Source organism: Lampris incognitus, chromosome 7, assembly GCF_029633865.1.
Source record: "Lampris incognitus isolate fLamInc1 chromosome 7, fLamInc1.hap2, whole genome shotgun sequence".
NCBI lineage: Eukaryota > Metazoa > Chordata > Actinopteri > Lampriformes > Lampridae > Lampris > Lampris incognitus.
Genome location: NC_079217.1, coordinates 66,283,497 through 66,306,529, shown reverse-complemented (window position 1 = coordinate 66,306,529; position 23,033 = coordinate 66,283,497). Strand labels below are relative to the sequence as shown.

General features: G+C 43.7%; 1 protein-coding gene across 2 annotated transcripts; it reads left to right on the top strand.

The window, feature by feature from the left end:
- Nucleotides 1–1,307: 1,307 nt before the first annotated feature.
- parlb (presenilin associated, rhomboid-like b) lies at nucleotides 1,308–22,783 on the top strand. Of its 2 annotated transcripts, XM_056283936.1 has the most exons (10): nucleotides 1,308–1,409; nucleotides 3,858–4,074; nucleotides 6,993–7,133; nucleotides 7,860–7,908; nucleotides 14,854–14,949; nucleotides 15,419–15,568; nucleotides 15,817–15,887; nucleotides 19,622–19,723; nucleotides 19,983–20,080; nucleotides 22,355–22,783. In XM_056283936.1, exons 1-10 carry the CDS (start codon nucleotides 1,339–1,341, stop codon nucleotides 22,500–22,502), a joined length of 1,143 nt encoding a protein of 380 aa, XP_056139911.1. In that variant the 5' UTR covers nucleotides 1,308–1,338; the 3' UTR covers nucleotides 22,503–22,783. The 2 variants fall into 2 exon arrangements, with proteins under 2 accessions (XP_056139911.1, XP_056139912.1); XM_056283937.1 differs by lacking the exon at nucleotides 15,419–15,568.
- The last annotated feature ends 250 nt before the right edge of the window (nucleotides 22,784–23,033 follow it).

Here is a 23,033-nt window from a genome sequence, read left to right as displayed (position 1 = left end):
CAGCAAGTGTTAAAGGGAAGGTTTACAAGATGGTTGTGAGACCAGCTATGTTATATGGGTTGGAGACAGTGGCACTGATGAAAAGACAGGAGGTGCAGTAGGAGATGGCAGAGATGAAGATGATAAGATTTTCATTGGGAGTGATGAAGAAGGACAGGATTAGGAACGAGTATATTAGAGGGACAGCTCAGGTTGGACGTTTTGGAGACAAAGCAAGAGAGACAAGATTGAGATGGTTTGGACATGTGTGGAGGAGAGATGCTGGGTATATTGGGAGAAGGATGCTGAATATGGAGCTGCCAGGGAAGAGGAGAAGAGGAAGGCCAAAGAGGAGGTTTATGGATGTGGTGAGGGAGGACATGCAGGTGGCTGGTGTGACAGAGGAAGACGCAGAGGACAGGAAGAGATGGAAACAGATGAGCTGCTGTGGTAACCCCTAACGGGAGCAGCCGAAGTAGTAGTAGTAGTAGTAGTAGTAGTAGTAGTAGTAGTAGTAGTAGTAGTGGTGGTAGTAGTAGTGGCAGAAGTAGTTGCGGTAGTGGTAGTAGTAGTGGTAGTAGTAGTAGTGGTGGTAGTAGTACTGGTTGTAGTAGTAGTAGTAGTAGTAATAGTAGTGTAGTAGTGGTAGTAGTAGTGGTAGTGGTAGTAGTAGTGGTGGTGGTAGTAGTAGTAGTGGTGGTAGTAGCAGTAGTAGCAGTAGTATTGGTATTAGTAGTATTAGTAGTGGTGGTAGTAGTAGTAGTGGTGGTAGTAGTACTGGTTGTAGTAGTAGTAGTGGTAGTGGTAGTAGTAGTGGTAGAGATAGTAGTAATTTGGTGTAGTAATTTGCATATGAAACTGGTGGTTGGTTTGGGTCGTTATACCACTGTATAGTTTATAAGGGTGGGGACACCTGCAGTCAGGTGAGGACACTGTATAGTTTATAAGGGTGGGGACACCTGCAGTCAGGTGAGGATACTGTATTGTTTATAAGGGTGGGGACACTTGCAGTCAGGTGAGGACACTGTATTGTTTATAAGGGTGGGGACACTTGCAGTCAGGTGAGGACACTGTATAGTTTATAAAGGTGGGGACACCTGCAGTCGGGTGAGACTGAAGAGGTCTCTTACATGATACTGAGACGTGTCTGTCAGTAGACATGGGTCCAGATGAACTGGTTCAACCTTCTGTCACCTTCTTACCTGGACTACCGAGCAGCATCTAGACGCGAGACTGGAAGCTCTCCGGCAGAAAGCCCTGAAGGGGAACTTCTCCCGTACGCCACTAGGGGCAGCGCTCCTACCCTGACCCGGAAGTGAAGGAATAAGAAGCGGTTCGTCGGGGTGACTCGGCGTCAACATGGCGTGGAGAGGTTGTTTTCTCAGGTTTTGTCGAGAAGATCTGCTGAACGCAGGGCTGAGAGAAGACAGGTAGGGAACTGAACCCGATCTTGAACCCGAACTTGAACCTGAACGCGGTTCGTTAGAAGAGACTCGTGTGGTTTCTGACATGTGCGATGAAGGACGCTGAGATCGTCTCAGCTGGTGTGTGTTTGTGTTGGCTGGTGGGCGGAATGGCTTGATGGACACCTGTCAGTCAATCAGTCAGTGAGTTTACCAGATAGCTACCGGACGTCAGTCGTCCTGGTTTGGCGCAGGGTGAAGTGACCCGCATGAGAGTCAGGGACCAGCAGAGAACGCGTTTCGCAGCGCCACATAGTAATCACATGGCAGTAGTAGTATTTGAAGTATTGGTAGTAGTACTAGGTTTTGTGCATAGTAATTGTATCATAGCATGATACGCAGTAGTAGTTGGGGCTGGACACTCGTCCAGTGTGATGGTTTTATCCTCTTTCAGCGGGGTTGCGTCACAGTGGTTACGTCATATCCTGATAACGGTTTGTTGTCTGAATAGATTCCAGCGAGAGCCGATGAACACAACTTCTGACGACATGACATGTGAAACGTGGCAGGGAGGATTATATGTCAGAGAGTATTATATGTCAGGGAGTATTATATGTCAGGGAGTAGTATATGTCAGGGAGGATTATATGAAGAGAGTATTATATGAAGAGAGTATTATATGTCAGGGAGTATTATATGTCAGGGAGTAGTATATGTCAGGGAGTAGTATATGTCAGGGAGGATTATATGTCAGGGAGTATTATATGAAGAGAGTATTATATGTCAGGGAGTATTATATGTCAGGGAGTATTATATGTCAGGGAGTAGTATATGTCAGGGAGGATTATATGAAGAGAGTATTATATGAAGAGAGTATTATATGTCAGGGAGTATTATATGTCAGGGAGGATTATATGTCAGGGAGGATTATATGTCAGAGAGTATTATATGTCAGGGAGTATTATATGTCAGAGAGTATTATATGTCAGAGAGTATTATATGTCAGGGAGTATTATATGTCAGGGAGTATTATATGTCAGAGAGTATTATATGAAGAGAGTATTATATGTCAGGGAGGATTATATGAAAAAGGTTTTGGTTTGATATTATACTTGACCAATTCAGTGTGATGAGCCTCAGCTCTTTACATGGTATTTCTGAAAATTATATATATATATATATATATATATATATATATATATACACACATATATATATATATAATATACACACACATATATATATATACATATATATATACATATATATACATACACACACATATACACACATATATACACATACACACATATATACACACGCACACACACACACATATATATATACATAGTATATATACATATACATATATATACATGTACATACATATATATATACGTATATACATACATATATACGTATATACGTACACACACACACACACACACATATATATATGTGTATATATATGTATATATATGTATATATATATAGTGTAGGGCAGCACGGAGGTACAGTGGTTAGCGCAGTCGCCTCACAGCAAGAAGGTCCTTGGTTCGAGCCCCGGGGTTGTCCAACCTTGGGGGTGGTCCCGGGTCGTCCTCCGTGTGGAGTTTGCATGTTCTCCCCGTGTCTGCGTGGGTTTCCTCAGGGGGTGTGTGGGTGGGTGTGTGTGGGTGGGGGGCGGCACCACCTGTCATGGTCTGGCAGCCTGTCCAGAGTGTCTCCCCACCTGTCACTCAGTGACTGCTGGGATCTTCTCCAGCATCCCCGGGACCCTGAGAGCAGGAGACGCTGTTGGATAATTGATGGATTTCCATTACAAGTTGAATTTTCCCTTTTAGCACCAGTGTTTTTAGTGGTGATACTGGTCAGTGTTACTGGTGATACTGGTCAGTGTTACTGGTGATATTGGTCAGTGTTACTGGTGATACTGGTGATAGTGGTCAGTGTTACTGGTGATACTGGTCAGTGTTACTGGTGATACTGGTGATACTGGTCAGTGTTACTGGTGATTGTGGTCGGTGTTACTGGTGATACTGGTGATACTGGTCAGTGTTACTGGTGATACTGGTGATATTGGTCAGTGTTACTGGTGATATTGGTCAGTGTTACTGGTGATACTGGTGATATTGGTCAGTGTTACTGGTGATGCTGGTCAGTGCTACTGGTGATAATGATCAGTGTTAATGGTGTTACTGGTGATAATGGTCAGTGTTACTGGTGATACTGGTGATACTGGTCAGTGTTACTGGTGATACTGGTGATATTGGTCAGTGTTACTGGTGATACTGGTCAGTGTTACTGGTGATACTGGTCCGTTTTGATTCTAATATGGCTGAAATGATGAAAATGTCAACATGTAGCTCAGTATAAAGGGGAATGTTTGAGCCGGCGGTTAGAGTGTGGTTAACCATGAGGCAGGGGTGCTGAATGACTCCAGAGGAATCTCCGGTATCTCGCTGTCGTTCTCAGGTTACGTCATCACTTCCAGCAGAGGTGTGGATTCAGGAGAGAAGCCAAGAAAAGCGAGCTGAAGAAAGGCGTGGAGGAGGAAGGGCACTCCCCAAAGACAGATGCCAGTGAGGCTTTGCTCCGCAGGCGCAGCCTGACGCCGGCCTTGGACCACCAGACGCCACACGGTCCCTCCCGCGCCTCCCGGCTGGTCAAACCTCTACTCTTCACCGTAGGGGTAGGTGATGCTGGTACAGGACCATCACGAGTTATCAACTAATGCCCCTTTTCCACTACATGGTACCGGCTCAACTCGACCCGACTCGCTCCTGTCTCGTTTTCCATCACCGTAACAGAACTCCCTCAGTGTAGGTTTTCGGTACCTGCTCCAGTTTTTTTTTAACCTCGGCAAAGGTGGTACCAGTTACCAAAACGCCGGTACTTTCCGTAATGGAAAGCGAAAAAGGGCGAGTCGAGTCAAGTTGAGCTGGTACCATGTACTGGAAAAGGGGCATTATATTACACTATAACGCTTAAATAAAACACTTAGGAGTACTTTTTATGTAGCAATTAACTCAATGAATCATCAGAACAATGAATTAATTAATTACTTGATTACTGAGATGGTCATTAGTGACACCCAGGGAACAAATCTTGCAGTTGTGTGTAAGCCTTGTTAACTCGACCCTTTCTCATGTACACCTGGAAGCTGACCAGTACAACCACAGTTTTCTACTGCTGGTTACTGGGAGCTGACCAGTAACCAAAAGCGTTACTTCTATTGATGTCTTACCTGAAGATTTGTAGTTAAAAACACTAAATCATGGGGCATCCGGGTAGTGTAGCGGTCTATTCCGTTGCCTACCAACACAGGGATCGCCGGTTTGAATCCCCTTGTTACCTCTGGCTTGGTCAGGCGTCCCTACAGACACAATTAGCTGTGTCTGCGGGTGGGAAGCCAGATGTGGGTATGTGTCCAGGTCGCTACACTAGCGCCTCCTCTGGTCGGTCGGGGTGCCTGTTCAGGGGGGAGGGGGAACTGGGGGTAATAGCGTGATCCTCCCACGCACTACGTCCCCCTGGTGAAACTCCTCACTGTCAGGTGAAAAGAAGCGGCTGGTGACTCCACGTGTATGGGAGGAAGCATGCGGTAGTCTGCAGCCCTCCCCAGATCAGCAGAGTGGGTGGAGCAGAGACCAGGACGGCTCGGAAGAGTGGGGTAATTGGCCAAGTACAATTGGGGAGAAAAAAGGGGGAAAAATCCACAAAAAAAAAAAAGCTAAATCATCTTAGTCAAAGATGGCACATGCCTATGAGCAAGGCATTAATTGCAACAGCATAGGCAGAGATCACAGTGTGGGTGGGCACAGAGAAAATCAGGTGGCCTGAGCCCATCCAAGACCAGTCCTACTTAACAGGTTCTGAACCGCATATGTTAAAAAGCTAGTCCGTTACCGCTGTGTCAGCCTGAGTGCAACACGGTCTGATCACACGAGCCTCGTGCAGCGGTGCTGGAGCGTTTGTGAAGCCTTTAGAACTTCCTGTGTTCCTCCAAGCCCATGTGCAGGACTGATCAACCGTTACCAGAAACGTTTAGCTGCAGTTATTGCTGCACAGGGGGGGGGGGGGGGTCACACCAGATACTGAAAGCAAAGGTTCACATACTTTAGCCACTCACAGATATGTAGTACTGGATCATTTTCCTCGATAAATAAATGACCAAGTATAATGTTTTTGTCTCATTTGTGTAACTGGGTTCTCTTTGTCTACTTTTAGGACTTGTGTGAACATCTGATGATGTTTTAGGTCATATTTATGCAGAAATACAGAAAATTCTAGAGGGTTCACAAACTGTCAAGCACCACTGTACATCATCGGAGGTAACGCTACAGATACCAAGACAAACATTAACAGCATCACATAACCTGGTATGGCGGCCATACACACACACACACACAAAATTTACAATTTCATGTAGCAGAGGTTTTTATCCAAAGCGACCTACAGCTGAGAGTTAACATAAAGCAACAAGGATCTAGCCAGGACACGACAACACAAGTTTCAAAAAACTAGGTTCAAGTCCGACAGACAAAGGTGTCAACAGGAAGTGCATAAAGGCAATACATAGGGTGCAGAGAAGTGTTATTTTTTGTTACCACCATCAGGTGTGGAGGTGTTGGAGAAAGAGCTGGGTCTTTAGCTTCTTCTTAAAGATGGGGAGGGACTCAGCAGATCGAATGGAGTTTGGTAACTCGTTCCACCGCTGGGGAACTACAGAAGAGAAGAGTCTGGCTAGTGACTTAGGGCCCCGTTGTGGCAGAAGTGCCAGGCACCTTTCATTGGCAGAGCGTAGTGAGCAGGACTGAGTGTAGACCTGAATGAGGGAGTTCAGGTAGGCGGGAGCCGTTTTAGTTGCTGTTAGCATTAAGGTTTTGAATTTGATGTGGGCAGTAACTGGGAGCCAGTGGAGGGATATGAACAGCGGAGGGATATGAACAGCGGAGTGATATGAACAGCGGAGTGACATGTGCTGTTCCGGGGTGGTTGAAGACCAGACGCACCGCCGCGTTCTGGATCATTTGCAGAGGTATGAAAATGCATGCAGGGAGACCTGCCAGTAAGGAGTTGTAGTAGTCAGCGTGTGATAATACAAGAGCCAGTGCCAGGAGTTGTGCTGCATAGTCAGACAGGAAGGGTCTAATTTCCCTGATGTTGTACAGGGCAAATCGGCACAACCGAGCAATCGAGGCCACGTGAACCTTAAAGGTTAGTTGGTCATCAGTCATGACACCCAGGTTTGGGGGAGACTTTGTGGGCATGAGTTGGGTTGATCCGAGCTGGATATTGACCTGTTGTTGTAAGGATGGACTGGCTGGGATGACAAGGAGCTCAGTCTTAGATAGGTTAAGCTGAAGGTGGTGTTCTTTCATCCATGCAGAGATATCAGCAAGGCATGACGATATCGTGCCGAGGCTGTGAGGTCACCTGGTGGGACTGATAGGAAGAGCTGGGTATCATCAGCATAGCAGCGGTATGAGGAACCATGGGAGCAGAGTTTTAACACATTAGTAGTTTGGTTAATGGGGTTAACGTCACCAGTTGGAGTCATGTAAGAAGAGTTTTGTCTGATGGGAACCGGTCCTAACGCCACATCAGTTTACAGGCTGCTCCTTTGGCACGGCGGCTATCTGGCAGTATGAGTCTCTGAAGTCTCGCGTCCAGAGTTACTTCAACGAGGTCCGAGCTGATTGGCTAGAGAAACTACGGCCGCAGAAACAGGGAGACTTCCGCAAACAGGTTTGGTTTCAGCTACACAGAATGTCCTGTAAATACAATGTCGTGGGTTTGGTCCCACCAATATCCAATGTTTAGCCTGCCTAAGAGCCCTTTAGCAAGACACTGGAGCCACCCTACATACTGCACCTCCAGACTGGTTTATGAATCTGAGAGCCACCTGTCATAAAGAATGTACGATGTCACGATCTAAAATTGAATCATATGAGTAACTGTCACAGTCATCAGTAGAGTCTTTCCTCACCAGGCTTTACATGGCTGACTGGACGAGCCAGGTGCACAAATGATAACTTCATAATTCATCCTCACATAATTAGGTCATACTTTGTGTTTTATGTGTCAGTCGTTTTGTCTCGGAAGGTCCGTGGAGTTGTGGCTCCGTAGTTTTTATTCTGTCCACTTGATCAAATGCAGGGACATTTGTCCTCATCACCAGTAAAACCTGCTATGACGAAATGACTCAAGTCAAACTTGAAATTATTTTATCCGTTTATTAATTTATTCGTTTGGTAATCCAATGTGATATAAAACGTGTATAAATAAATGTGATTAAAAAAAGACTACGTACTATTAAAGTGGACTAAAAAGACAGACGTTGTGAAATTGAAGTTAGAACTGAAACATGAATCGGTAAAATCATCAGGAGGACTGAGGATGGACGAGTTGTGATTCGGTGATGTCATGAGGAAGGCAGCAGGAGTCATCTCTGATTGGCTGTTTTTGTTTTAGATCAACCAGTGGTGGAATAGTTTAAGTGAGGGACAGCGCACAGTCTCAGGTGAGTTCTGTACTCGTGTGTCTTTATGTTGTAGCATCATCATCATCATCATCTACCAGCACGTTATCACTTCCTCTTATCATGACTCTTCCTGTCTCCCAGAGCTTTTAGCTGCTAACAGTTAGCTTCTCCTGTCCAGCTTTTTGTTGCTGTTGTAAAAACCCCGCCATGTCCTGTTGCCGTCCTGTGTTGTTGAGTTCTTTCCTTCTTCTTGTGGCTGTATGATGAAGAACTCTCGTGGTTGTGGTGATGCAAAACCTTCGAAAAATGTTTGTTCTCGCTACCGCTGCTCCCTCTCTTCATTCACGCTCTGGCTGGCTTGACCAACGCTGCTCTCTGTCACTACCTGATCTGAGTCAACCACCCACGTGTGTGACTCACATCTACGGTTGACCCGGATCGGGCAGCGACAGTGTCAAACCCAACACATTATGTATTCAGGTATGAGGCCTGAAAGCAAACGAGAGGTCCGTCGTATTTCGCAGGCCAGCAAATCATTCACTGCTGATCTCAGCACAGGAGAACTGGAGGAACACTGGAGGAACCAAAGATAGTTCTCCTCATTCACCTCACCACCACATGACAGTGCCATAGTCTCCAGTGTTAAAACTCTGCTATAAGAATACAGTTTCAACTGAAGGATTAATCACAGCCACAGCTGGAAATCATCTGAGCAGCTACGATAAAACTCTTCCCACGGCTGAGCTACGTTTCCTACCGTTGTGTTATGGAGGAAAGTCAGTCAGCAGAGCAGCAGCCGTTCACCTTCATCCAGTTCATATCATGAAAACCGCGACACTTAAACTCATCTGAAGTCTTTTAATAAGGGCTTGACATGATCATCGCCTGGTCTCTGCAACTTCATGCCACGCTTGGTGGCGTTCGTGCGAGGGCCCACCTGGGAGGCTGCACAGCCACAGACTGACAGGCAAGACGTCTTTCTCAGGTAGATTTTATAGCTGGACTGCTGCATATTAACAACCTTTTATTCCATATTTTCCATTCACCAAACATGGGCGCTGTGCAGAAGTCTTATAATGGCAGGAAAAGCTCTGGTTACGCCTGGCGGAGGTCTCCATTTTGCACTCATAAAACACTTTTTGCGGTGGCCTCACCCAGTATCGTCCATGCAGTGTCTTTGTCTGCGTCTGCGTCTAAGTTTTGTCTTTGTTTTATGACTGGGAGAGCTGGCGCTGGATCGGCTGGGAGAGCGGGGCAGGCTAAGCTAACTGCTAGCCCATGCAGACCGGCGGTTCTGACAGTCCTCCTAGCTGGTGTCCACTCTCCTGGACAGTGATTTTTTGTTTAGTGTGGGTATGTGTGTTAGTGTGGGTATATGTGTTTTTGTAGTGTTTGGGTGTGTTGTTGTCTTTGTGTTGTACTGCTGTGGGCTGTATGTTGTACTGCTGTGGGTTGGGGGTTGGGGGAAATAGCATTTCGTTTCATTTCATGTGTTTAAGTGCATGAACTGACATGACAACGTGTTCCTGGGTCCTCTAGTTGTTACTGTTATCATCATCATTATGACTGTTATCATTCCTCTAATTGTTACTATTATCATCATCATTATGACTGTTATCATTCCTCTAGTTGTTACTGTTATCATCATCATTATGACTGTTATCATTCCTCTAGTTGTTACTGTTATCATCATCATTATGACTGTTATCATTCCTCTAGTTGTTACTGTTATCATCATCATTATGACTGTTATCATTCCTCTAGTTGTTACTGTTATCATCATTATGACTGTTATCATTCCTCTAGTTGTTACTGTTATCATCATCATTATGACTGTTATCATCCCTCTAGTTGTTACTGTTATCGTCATCATTATGACTGTTATCATCCCTCTAGTTGTTACTGTTATCGTCATCATTATGACTGTTATCATTCCTCTAATTGTTACTATTATCATCATCATTATGACTGTTATCATCCCTCTAGTTGTTACTGTTATCGTCATCATTATGACTGTTATCATCCCTCTAGTTGTTACTGTTATTGTCATCATTATGACTGTTATCATTCCTCTAGTTGTTACTGTTATTGTCATCATTATGACTGTTATCATTCCTCTAATTGTTACTATTATCATCATCATTATGACTGTTATCATCCCTCTAGATGTTACTGTTATCATCATCATTATGACTGTTATCATTCCTCTAGTTGTTACTGTTATCATCATTATGACTGTTATCATCCCTCTAGTTGTTACTATTATCATCATCATTATGACTGTTATCATTCCTCTAGTTGTTACTGTTATCATCATTATGACTGTTATCATTCCTCTAGTTGTTACTGTTATCATCATCATTATGACTGTTATCATCCCTCTAGTTGTTACTGTTATCGTCATCATTATGACTGTTATCATCCCTCTAGTTGTTACTGTTATCGTCATCATTATGACTGTTATCATCCCTCTAGTTGTTACTGTTATCGTCATCATTATGACTGTTATCATCCCTCTAGTTGTTACTGTTATCGTCATCATTATGACTGTTATCATTCCTCTGGTTGTTACTGTTATCATCATCATTATGACTGTTATCATCCCTCTAGTTGTTACTGTTATCGTCATCATTATGACTGTTATCATTCCTCTAATTGTTACTATTATCATCATCATTATGACTGTTATCATCCCTCTAGTTGTTACTGTTATCGTCATCATTATGACTGTTATCATCCCTCTAGTTGTTACTGTTATTGTCATCATTATGACTGTTATCATTCCTCTAGTTGTTACTGTTATTGTCATCATTATGACTGTTATCATCCCTCTAGTTGTTACTGTTATCATCATCATTATGACTGTTATCATTCCTCTAGTTGTTACTATTATCATCATCATTATGACTGTTATCATCCCTCTAGTTGTTACTATTATCATCATCATTATGATTGTTATCATCCCTCTAGTTGTTACTGTTATCGTCATCATTATGACTGTTATCATTCCTCTGGTTGTTACTGTTATCATCATCATTATGACTGTTATCATCCCTCTAGTTGTTACTGTTATCGTCATCATTATGACTGTTATCATTCCTCTAATTGTTACTATTATCATCATCATTATGACTGTTATCATCCCTCTAGTTGTTACTGTTATCGTCATCATTATGACTGTTATCATCCCTCTAGTTGTTACTGTTATTGTCATCATTATGACTGTTATCATTCCTCTAGTTGTTACTGTTATTGTCATCATTATGACTGTTATCATTCCTCTAATTGTTACTATTATCATCATCATTATGACTGTTATCATCCCTCTAGATGTTACTGTTATCATCATCATTATGACTGTTATCATTCCTCTAGTTGTTACTGTTATCATCATTATGACTGTTATCATCCCTCTAGTTGTTACTATTATCATCATCATTATGACTGTTATCATTCCTCTAGTTGTTACTGTTATCATCATTATGACTGTTATCATTCCTCTAGTTGTTACTGTTATCATCATCATTATGACTGTTATCATCCCTCTAGTTGTTACTGTTATCGTCATCATTATGACTGTTATCATCCCTCTAGTTGTTACTGTTATCGTCATCATTATGACTGTTATCATCCCTCTAGTTGTTACTGTTATCGTCATCATTATGACTGTTATCATCCCTCTAGTTGTTACTGTTATCGTCATCATTATGACTGTTATCATTCCTCTGGTTGTTACTGTTATCATCATCATTATGACTGTTATCATCCCTCTAGTTGTTACTGTTATCGTCATCATTATGACTGTTATCATTCCTCTAATTGTTACTATTATCATCATCATTATGACTGTTATCATCCCTCTAGTTGTTACTGTTATCGTCATCATTATGACTGTTATCATCCCTCTAGTTGTTACTATTATCATCATCATTATGACTGTTATCATCCCTCTAGTTGTTACTGTTATTGTCATCATTATGACTGTTATCATTCCTCTAGTTGTTACTGTTATCATCATCATTATGACTGTTATCATCCCTCTAGTTGTTACTGTTATCATCATCATTATGACTGTTATCATCCCTCTAGTTGTTACTGTTATCGTCATCATTATGACTGTTATCATCCCTCTAGTTGTTACTATTATCATCATCATTATGATTGTTATCATCCCTCTAGTTGTTACTGTTATCATCATCATTATGACTGTTATCATCCCTCTAGTTGTTACTGTTATCGTCATCATTATGACTGTTATCATCCCTCTAGTTGTTACTGTTATCGTCATCATTATGACTGTTATCATCCCTCTAGTTGTTACTGTTATCGTCATCATTATGACTGTTATCATTCCTCTAGTTGTTACTATTATCATCATCATTATGACTGTTATCATCCCTCTAGTTGTTACTGTTATCATCATCATTATGACTGTTATCATTCCTCTAGTTGTTACTATTATCATCATCATTATGACTGTTATCATCCCTCTAGTTGTTACTATTATCATCATCATTATGATTGTTATCATCCCTCTAGTTGTTACTGTTATCGTCATCATTATGACTGTTATCATTCCTCTGGTTGTTACTGTTATCATCATCATTATGACTGTTATCATCCCTCTAGTTGTTACTGTTATCGTCATCATTATGACTGTTATCATTCCTCTAATTGTTACTATTATCATCATCATTATGACTGTTATCATCCCTCTAGTTGTTACTGTTATCGTCATCATTATGACTGTTATCATCCCTCTAGTTGTTACTGTTATTGTCATCATTATGACTGTTATCATTCCTCTAGTTGTTACTGTTATTGTCATCATTATGACTGTTATCATTCCTCTAATTGTTACTATTATCATCATCATTATGACTGTTATCATCCCTCTAGATGTTACTGTTATCATCATCATTATGACTGTTATCATTCCTTTATTTGTTACTGTTATCATCATTATGACTGTTATCATCCCTCTAGTTGTTACTATTATCATCATCATTATGACTGTTATCATTCCTCTAGTTGTTACTGTTATCATCATTATGACTGTTATCATTCCTCTAGTTGTTACTGTTATCATCATCATTATGACTGTTATCATCCCTCTAGTTGTTACTGTTATCGTCATCATTATGACTGTTATCATCCCTCTAGTTGTTACTGTTATCGTCATCATTATGACTGTTATCATCCCTCTAGTTGTTACTGTTATCGTCATCATTATGACTGTTATCATCCCTCTAGTTGTTACTGTTATCGTCATCATTATGACTGTTATCATTCCTCTGGTTGTTACTGTTATCATCATCATTATGACTGTTATCATCCCTCTAGTTGTTACTGTTATCGTCATCATTATGACTGTTATCATTCCTCTAATTGTTACTATTATCATCATCATTATGACTGTTATCATCCCTCTAGTTGTTACTGTTATCGTCATCATTATGACTGTTATCATCCCTCTAGTTGTTACTGTTATTGTCATCATTATGACTGTTATCATTCCTCTAGTTGTTACTGTTATTGTCATCATTATGACTGTTATCATCCCTCTAGTTGTTACTGTTATCATCATCATTATGACTGTTATCATTCCTCTAGTTGTTACTATTATCATCATCATTATGACTGTTATCATCCCTCTAGTTGTTACTATTATCATCATCATTATGATTGTTATCATCCCTCTAGTTGTTACTGTTATTGTCATCATTATGACTGTTATCATTCCTCTAGTTGTTACTGTTATTGTCATCATTATGACTGTTATCATCCCTCTAGTTGTTACTGTTATCGTCATCATTATGACTGTTATCATCCCTCTAGTTGTTACTGTTATCGTCATCATTATGACTGTTATCATCCCTCTAGTTGTTACTGTTATTGTCATCATTATGACTGTTATCATTCCTCTAGTTGTTACTATTATCATCATCATTATGACTGTTATCATCCCTCTAGTTGTTACTGTTATCGTCATCATTATGACTGTTATCATCCCTCTAGTTGTTACTATTATCATCATCATTATGACTGTTATCATCCCTCTAGTTGTTACTGTTATTGTCATCATTATGACTGTTATCATTCCTCTAGTTGTTACTGTTATCATCATCATTATGACTGTTATCATCCCTCTAGTTGTTACTGTTATCATCATCATTATGACTGTTATCATCCCTCTAGTTGTTACTGTTATCGTCATCATTATGACTGTTATCATCCCTCTAGTTGTTACTATTATCATCATCATTATGATTGTTATCATCCCTCTAGTTGTTACTGTTATCATCATCATTATGACTGTTATCATCCCTCTAGTTGTTACTGTTATCGTCATCATTATGACTGTTATCATCCCTCTAGTTGTTACTGTTATCGTCATCATTATGACTGTTATCATCCCTCTAGTTGTTACTGTTATCGTCATCATTATGACTGTTATCATTCCTCTAGTTGTTACTATTATCATCATCATTATGACTGTTATCATCCCTCTAGTTGTTACTGTTATCATCATCATTATGACTGTTATCATTCCTCTAGTTGTTACTATTATCATCATCATTATGACTGTTATCATCCCTCTAGTTGTTACTGTTATCGTCATCATTATGACTGTTATCATTCCTCTAGTTGTTACTATTATCATCATCATTATGACTGTTATCATCCCTCTAGTTGTTACTGTTATCATCATCATTATGACTGTTATCATTCCTCTAGTTGTTACTATTATCATCATTATGACTGTTATCATCCCTCTAGTTGTTACTGTTATCATCATTATGACTGTTATCATCATCATTATGACTGTTATCATCCCTCTAGTTGTTACTATTATCGTCATCATTATGACTGTTATCATTCCTCTAATTGTTACTATTATCATCATCATTATGACTGTTATCATCCCTCTAGTTGTTACTGTTATCGTCATCATTATGACTGTTACCATTTCCTGTTTCCCAGGGATCATTGCGGCTAATGCTGTAGTCTTCTGCTGTTGGAGAGTTCCATCACTGCAGCGCACCATGGTCAAGTACTTTACCTCCAACCCAGCCTCCAGTGAGTGTGTGTGTGTGTGTGTGTGTGTGTGTGTGTGTGTGTGTGTGTGTGTGTGTGTGTGTGTGTGTGTGTGTGTACAGAGTCTATTCCGTTGCCTACCAATATGGGGATCGCTGGTTCCTCCGGCTTGGTTGGGCGAGCCTGCAGACACATTTGGCCGTGTCTCCAGGTGGGAGGCCGGATGGGGGTATATGTCCTGGTCGCTGCACCAGCGCCTCCTGTGGTCGGTAGGTGCGCCTGTTAAGGGCGGAGGGGGAACTGGTGAAACTCCTCACTGTCAGGTGAAAAGGAGCGGCTGGTGACTCCACATGTATGGGAGGAGGCATGTGGTAGTCTGCAGCCCTCCCCGGATCAGCGGAGGGGGTGGAGCAGAGACCGGGACGGGTCGGGAGAGTGGGGTAACTGGCTGGGTAGAAGTGGGGAGGAAAAGGGGGGAAATGGGTAAATAATGAGGTGATGTGCTCCCCAGAGACTCTGTGTTGGCCCATGCTGCTGTCCACCTTCAGTCACTACTCTCTGTTCCACATGGCGGCCAACATGTACGTCCTGTGGAGCTTCTCCACCAGCGCCGTCTCCATGCTGGGCAAAGAGCAGTTCACCGCCGTCTACCTCTCCGCTGGTAACTCCCTCACCCGTCTGTCTCTCTGTCTGTCTCTCTGTCTGTCTGCCTGTCTGCTGTTAGACAGGTAGACAGACAGACTGTCTGTCAATTCAGCAGTCTGTCATTTTATGTTAATTATACATTTTACAAAATGGACAGTACTTTTGTTGTGCGTTTTGTACAACACACCTGCCGATCCTTCAGCAGAGCGCTGTTAGACCGAGCTGGATGACTCATGGCCTGTGTTTTGTCTTCTGTGTTTTCAGGGGTCGTCTCGACGTTTGTCAGCTATGTGTGTAAGGTGTTCTCTGGGAGAACGGGACCTTCTCTGGGAGCGGTGAGCAGATGTGATGTGAATTCACCCAGCTGGGTCTCATTTGTCTGTTGGTTCTGGTTAAATTCACCCAGCTGGGTCTCATTTGTCTGTTGGTCTGTTGGTTCAGTCTGTTGGTGCTGGTTAAATTCATCCAGCTGGATCTCATTTGTCTGTTGGTTAAGTCTGTTGGTGCTGGTTAAATTCACCCAGCTGGATCTCATTTGTCTGTTGGTTCAGTCTGTTGGTGCTGGTTAAATTCACCCAGCTGGATCTCATTTGTCTGTTGGTCTGTTGGTTCAGTCTGTTGGTGCTGGTTAAATTCATCCAGCTGGATCTCATTTGTCTGTTGGTCTGTTGGTTCAGTCTGTTGGTGCTGGTTAAATTCACCCAGCTGGATCTCATTTGTCTGTTGGTCTGTTGGTTCAGTCTGTTGGTGCTGGTTAAATTCATCCAGCTGGATCTCATTTGTCTGTTGGTCTGTTGGTTCAGTCTGTTGGTGCTGGTTAAATTCACCCAGCTGGATCTCATTTGTCTGTTGGTCTGTTGGTTCAGTCTGTTGGTGCTGGTTAAATTCATCCAGCTGGATCTCATTTGTCTGTTGGTCTGTTGGTTCAGTCTGTTGGTGCTGGTTAAATTCATCCAGCTGGATCTCATTTGTCTGTTGGTTCAGTCTGTTGGTGCTGGTTAAATTCACCCAGCTGGATCTCATTTGTCTGTTGGTTCAGTCTGTTGGTGCTGGTTAAATTCATCCAGCTGGATCTCATTTGTCTGTTGGTCTGTTGGTTCAGTCTGTTGGTGCTGGTTAAATTCATCCAGCTGGATCTCATTTGTCTGTTGGTTCAGTCTGTTGGTGCTGGTTAAATTCATCCAGCTGGATCTCATTTGTCTGTTGGTTCAGTCTGTTGGTGCTGGTTAAATTCATCCAGCTGGATCTCATTTGTCTGTTGGTCTGTTGGTTCAGTCTGTTGGTGCTGGTTAAATTCATCCAGCTGGATCTCATTTGTCTGTTGGTCTGTTGGTTCAGTCTGTTGGTGCTGGTTAAATTCATCCAGCTGGATCTCATTTGTCTGTTGGTTCAGTCTGTTGGTGCTGGTTAAATTCATCCAGCTGGATCTCATTTGTCTGTTGGTTCAGTCTGTTGGTGCTGGTTAAATTCATCCAGCTGGATCTCATTTGTCTGTTGGTCTGTTGGTTCAGTCTGTTGGTGCTGGTTAAATTCACCCAGCTGGATCTCATTTGTCTGTTGGTTCAGTCTGTTGGTGCTGGTTAAATTCACCCAGCTGGATCTCATTTGTCTGTTGGTTAAGTCTGTTGGTGCTGGTTAAATCACCCAGCTGGATCTCATTTGTCTGTTGGTTCAGTCTGTTGGTGCTGGTTAAATTCATCCAGCTGGGTCTCATTTGTCTGTTGGTTAAGTCTGTTGGTGCTGGTTAAATTCATCCAGCTGGATCTCATTTGTCTGTTGGTTCAGTCTGTTGGTGCTGGTTAAATTCATCCAGCTGGATCTCATTTGTCTGTTGGTCTGTTGGTTAAGTCTGTTGGTGCTGGTTAAATTCATCCAGCTGGATCTCATTTGTCTGTTGGTTCAGTCTGTTGGTGCTGGTTAAATTCACCCAGCTGGGTCTCATTTGTCTGTTGGTCTGTTGGTTAAGTCTGTTGGTGCTGGTTAAATTCATCCAGCTGGATCTCATTTGTCTGTTGGTTAAGTCTGTTGGTGCTGGTTAAATCACCCAGCTGGATCTCATTTGTCTGTTGGTTCAGTCTGTTGGTGCTGGTTAAATTCATCCAGCTGGATCTCATTTGTCTGTTGGTTCAGTCTGTTGGTGCTGGTTAAATTCATCCAGCTGGGTCTCATTTGTCTGTTGGTTCAGTCTGTTGGTGCTGGTTAAATTCATCCAGCTGGGTCTCATTTGTCTGTTGGTTAAGTCTGTTGGTGCTGGTTAAATTCATCCAGCTGGGTCTCATTTGTCTGTTGTCTGTTGGTTCAGTCTGTTGATGCTGGTTAAATCTGTAGATGTCGAGAACAAACGGAGCTCCAATTTAAATGTTTAAGGAGCAAATGAGCTGATGGATCTGACTTGGAATTTATGGTTTGAATACAGAATCAAGGTGTCCGGGTAGCATAGCGGTCTATTCCGTTGTCTACCAACACGGGGATCACCAGTTCGAATCCCCGTGTTACCTCGGGCTTGGTCGGGCGTCCCTACAGACACAATTGGTCGTGTCTGTGGGTGGGAAGCTGGATGTGGGTATGTATCCTGGTCGCTGCTCTAGCGCCTCCTCTGGTCGGTCGGGGCGCCTGTTCAGGGGGGAGGGGGAACTGGGGGGAATAGCGTGATCCTTCCACGCGCTACGTCCCCCTGGTGAAAGTCTGTGAATGTTCTCATTCATCCGGGTCATGGTTCTCCAAAGGAGTTGAATCAAGTGAAACTGGACTTGGTATATATCCGTGAAGACGTTTCGCCTCTCATCCAAGAGGCTTCCTCAGTTCGTGCCTTTCTGACTAGACCAAGCTAGTCTGACTGGCTGCTGATGAGACTCAGCATTTATCCTCTAGGATTCGTTGTCAGAGCTATTGATATGCGTGGCTCTTCTGTGCTCCGGTAATGACGGGCGCAGCCAAACATCGGTACACAAAAGATTCACGCATATCAATAGCTCTGACAACGACTCCTAGAGGATAAATTGAGTCTCATCACCAGCCAGTCAGACTAGCTTGGTCTAGTCAGAAAGGGCCGAACTGAGGAAGCCTCTTGGATGAGAGGCGAAACGTCTTCACGGATATATACCAAGACCAGTTGCACTTGATTCAACTCCTTTGGACCCCCTGGGGAAACTCCTCATTGTCAGGTGAAAAGAAGTGGCTGGTGACTCCACATGTATCACATGTATGGGAGGAGGCATGTGGTAGTCTGCAGCCCTCCCCAGATCAGCAGACGGGGTGGAGCAGTGACCAGGACGGCTCGGAAAAGTGGGGTAATTGGCCGGATACAATTCTGGAGAAAAAGGGAGGGAAAAATACAATAGCAGGATCAACATGTCTGTCGATAACACAGTAAAATGTTGGTGTCAGTGATGTTAGCATAGCAGGATCTACACGTCTGTCAATAACACAGTAAAATGATGATGTTGGTGTCAGTGATGTTAGCATAGCGGGATCAACACATCTGTCAATAACACAGTAAAATGATGATGTTGGTGTCAGTGATGTTAGCATAGCGGGATCAACACATCTGTCAATAACACAGTAAAATGATGATGTTGGTGTCAGTGATGTTAGCATAGCGGGATCAACACATCTGTCAATAACACAGTAAAATGATGATGTTGGTGTCAGTGATGTTGGCATAGCGGGATCAACACATCTGTCAATAACACAGTAAAATGATGACTTTGGTGTCAGTGATGTTGGCATAGCGGGATCAACACATCTGTCAATAACACAGTAAAATGATGACTTTGGTGTCAGTGATGTTAGCATAGCGGGATCAACACATCTGTCGATAACACAGTAAAATGATGACTTTGGTGTCAGTGATGTTAGCATAGCGGGATCAACATGTCTGTCGATAACACAGTAAAATGATGGTCTGTTTAATGTAGGTGCAGAAATGAGGCAGCATTGACAACAGCCACTAGGCTGGTCAGTGCTGCCTAGTTAGCACGTCTAACTCCATGGACTCCATATACACACAGCACGCACTCATGAGTGGTCAAGATAATGGATTAAAGTGATGATTTGTTTCCTCTATCAGTCAGGAGCCATCATGACTGTCCTGGCTGCCGTCTGTACCAAGATCCCAGAAGCCAAACTAGCCATCATCTTCCTCCCCATGTACACCTTCACTGCCGGCAATGTAAGACTGTCTGTCTGTCTGTCTGTCTAGTCATCTCTTGTCAATCTGCCTCCCTGTCTGTCTCTTGTCTGTTTCTTTCCGTCTCTATGTAGTCTGTCTCTCTGACTGTTTGTCTCTTTCATCTCATGTCTATCTGTTTCTGTCTCTCTTCCTGTCTGATCCTCTGTCTGTCTGTCTATCTGCGTCAGTGCGTGCATGTGTATGTCTATGTGTCCTCTTACCCAGAATGCATCACGTATCTCTTGTTGTTCTCCGTCAGGCTCTTAAAGCCATCGTGGCGCTGGATTCGGCTGGTCTGCTGTTGGGTTGGAGGTTCTTCGACCATGCGGCTCATCTTGGCGGGGCGCTGTTCGGCATGTGAGTCCACTCAACCAGCAACGCCCACTTTAAAACTGCTTTACTTTATCCACATAGATGAAAAACAGAAGAGGAAATTAGATTTAGAAAGGTTTTAATGGTAAAATCCTCTTCATTCAGTTCAACTCCTTGTCCGTTAGCATTAGCATTAGCGTTAACCTTGTTTGATCCTGTAGTAAAATGAAGACAACAGATTCTGTTCAGTTACATTTACTTTATTTATTTCTGCAGTTTTTGTTTCAACCTCACCTGGAAATCATTAATAAGCACACTTAAACCAAATGTTTTCATAAGACATGGAAACTTCCGGAGGTTAAATATCCACCAGGGGACAGATGTCCTGCTGACAGACCTGTAGCACAGATATATTCACCTCTATTCACCCCTGTAAAAAAAAGATTCCAAGTACTTGTTTGGTTAACGGTGATGTGTGGGCGTCTGGGTAATGTAGCGGTCTATTCCGTTGCCTACCAACACGGGGATCGCCGGTTCGAATCCCCGTGTTACCACGGGCTTGGTCGGGTGTCCCTACAGACACAATTGGCCGTGTCTGCGGGTGGGAAGCCGGATGTGGGTATGTGTTCTGGACGCTGCACTAGCGCCTCCTCTGGTCGGTTGGGGCGCCTGTTTGGGGGGGGGGAATAGCTTGATCCTCCCACGCGCTACGTCCCCCTGGTGAAACTTCTCACTGTCAGGTGAAAAGAAGCGGCTGGTGACTCCACATGTATGGGAGGAGGCATGTGGTAGTCTGCAGCCCTCCCCGGATCAGCAGAGGGGGTGGAGCAGAGACCGGGACGGCTCAGAAGAGTGGGGTAACTGTTCGGCTACAATTGGGGAGAAAATACGACGACAAAAAAATGGCAACGAAGCAGAGCAGAGATCTAGAAAAGAGCCAGATTTACTATATTAGTCAGGAATCACCACTCATCATAGTTTACTTACATGTAATGTATTCACAAGGTCCTTGGTTATTTCTCTCAGCTCTCTCTCCAGCACCTCCACACCTCACGGTGTTAACAGAAAAAACAGCGCTTCTGTGCACCCTGTGCATTACCCCTGTGCACTGCCTGTTGACCCCTAAGTCCTGTCGGACTTGAACCTAGTTTTTTGGCACTTACTTGCGTTGTTGTCTCCTGACTCCCGGTTTCAGATTTTGAATGACGAATACAAGTTACCGCCACCTGCTGGTGTGGAGAGTTAGTTCCTCTCACGCAGGCGCAGAACGTACATGCTAGCTGGCCGTCGGCTGTAGTCTTTGGTGTGTTCAAGCGCTACTTTCTGGCCCAGACGCAGGCGGGGTGAGGCGGCGCAACAGTCGGCCTTCGTCGCCACTCGTTCTCTGATGTCGGTTTGGTGTGTCTGGGCCCTAAGATTCCATTACGTTCCATCCATTATCCAAACCGCTTCAGGGTTACGGGGATGCTGGAGCCTATCCCAGCAGTCATTGGGCGGCAGGCAGGAGACAACCTGGACAGACCACCAGACCATCACAGGACCATCACAAGACTTGAAATGCGAAATTTGCCCCAAACGTAGTAGATAAATATATAGTATATATATGTTAGTATATAATATTCCCCTTTTTAAAAAATAAAGTATGGAAATATCATGACTTGGTGTCGGTATCGAAACAGAAATGTTGATATGGTGATAACACTACTAGACACCATTACCAGGGGCAGAATGGTGGACAATAGCCCAGGGCTTTGCATTGACATGGCAGTCCCCACATCGCCTCGGTGTGCTGGATGGAAAGCATCCACATTCAACCTCCAGGACAAAGTGGCAGCCTTCACCATTATCACAAGGCCAGGTCCTCTGTGGGAGTAATGGCTGCTGTGGATGCAAACTACTGGTTCATCTACACATGTGTGGGCACCCAAGGTAGGGTCTCAGACCCTGGACTGTTCACCCTGACCTACACAAAGCCATGCAGGGCCTGTTGAACTTTCCTCCACCTGAGCCTTTGCCAACTTCAACACAATCATGCCATACAGGTTTGTGGGCGTGAATGCATATCCTGCCGTATCCCTTCAGGAGACTGACTAGTTAGAGTACCAAACTACCACCTCTCTAGGGCACTCTAGTGGTAGCACATGGATCTGGCATTCTTGCAAACAGATGGAGGGTTTTCAGGTCCACCGTGTGCTTGTAGCCAGACAGATTCTATTACATATCGCAAAAAACGTCACAATACTGGTTTTCATTTTCAGTGTTGTTTATTGTGAGTTAAATCTCCCATCATGCTTTGTGTGTTGTCCCTCCTCCTACTAGCTGGTACATCCTTTACGGCCATGAGCTCATCTGGAAGAACCGGGAGCCTTTCGTGAAGGTGTGGCACGACCTGCGAACACGCCGGCCTGGCGGTGGCGGTGGCGGTGGCAGCAGCGGTGGTGGCGCCGGCGGCAACGGATCCATTTAGGAACCGTGAGGCACAGGAAGCTGACGTAGAAATGTACAGACAGTAAAAACACACTGAGGATTTCTGCTTCCTGTCTGGAGCATAAAGTCTTGTCTTCTGACTTCATCTGAACGTTGAGAGGAAGAAGATCAAACCAAAGTCCATCCACATAATAACAAGGACATGAGTTATACGTTCCTGCTCTCTCACACTCTCTTCTCACTCTCTCCTCACCCTCTCCTCGCTCTCTCTCCTCGCACTCTCTCCTCTCTCTCTCCTCGCACTCTCTCCTCGCTCTCTCTCTCCTCGCACTCTCTCCTCACTCTCTCTCCTCACTCTGTCCTCGCTCTCTCTCCTCACTCTCTCTCCTCACCCTCTCCTCGCACTCTCCTCACTCTCTCCTCGCACTCTCTCTCCTCACTCTCTCGCTTCACTCTCTCTCCTCACACTCTCTCTCGCACTCTCTCCTCACTCTCTCTCCTTGCACTCTCTCCTCACTCTCTCTCCTCGCACTCTCTCCTCACTCTCTCCTCACTCTCTCTCTTCACTCTC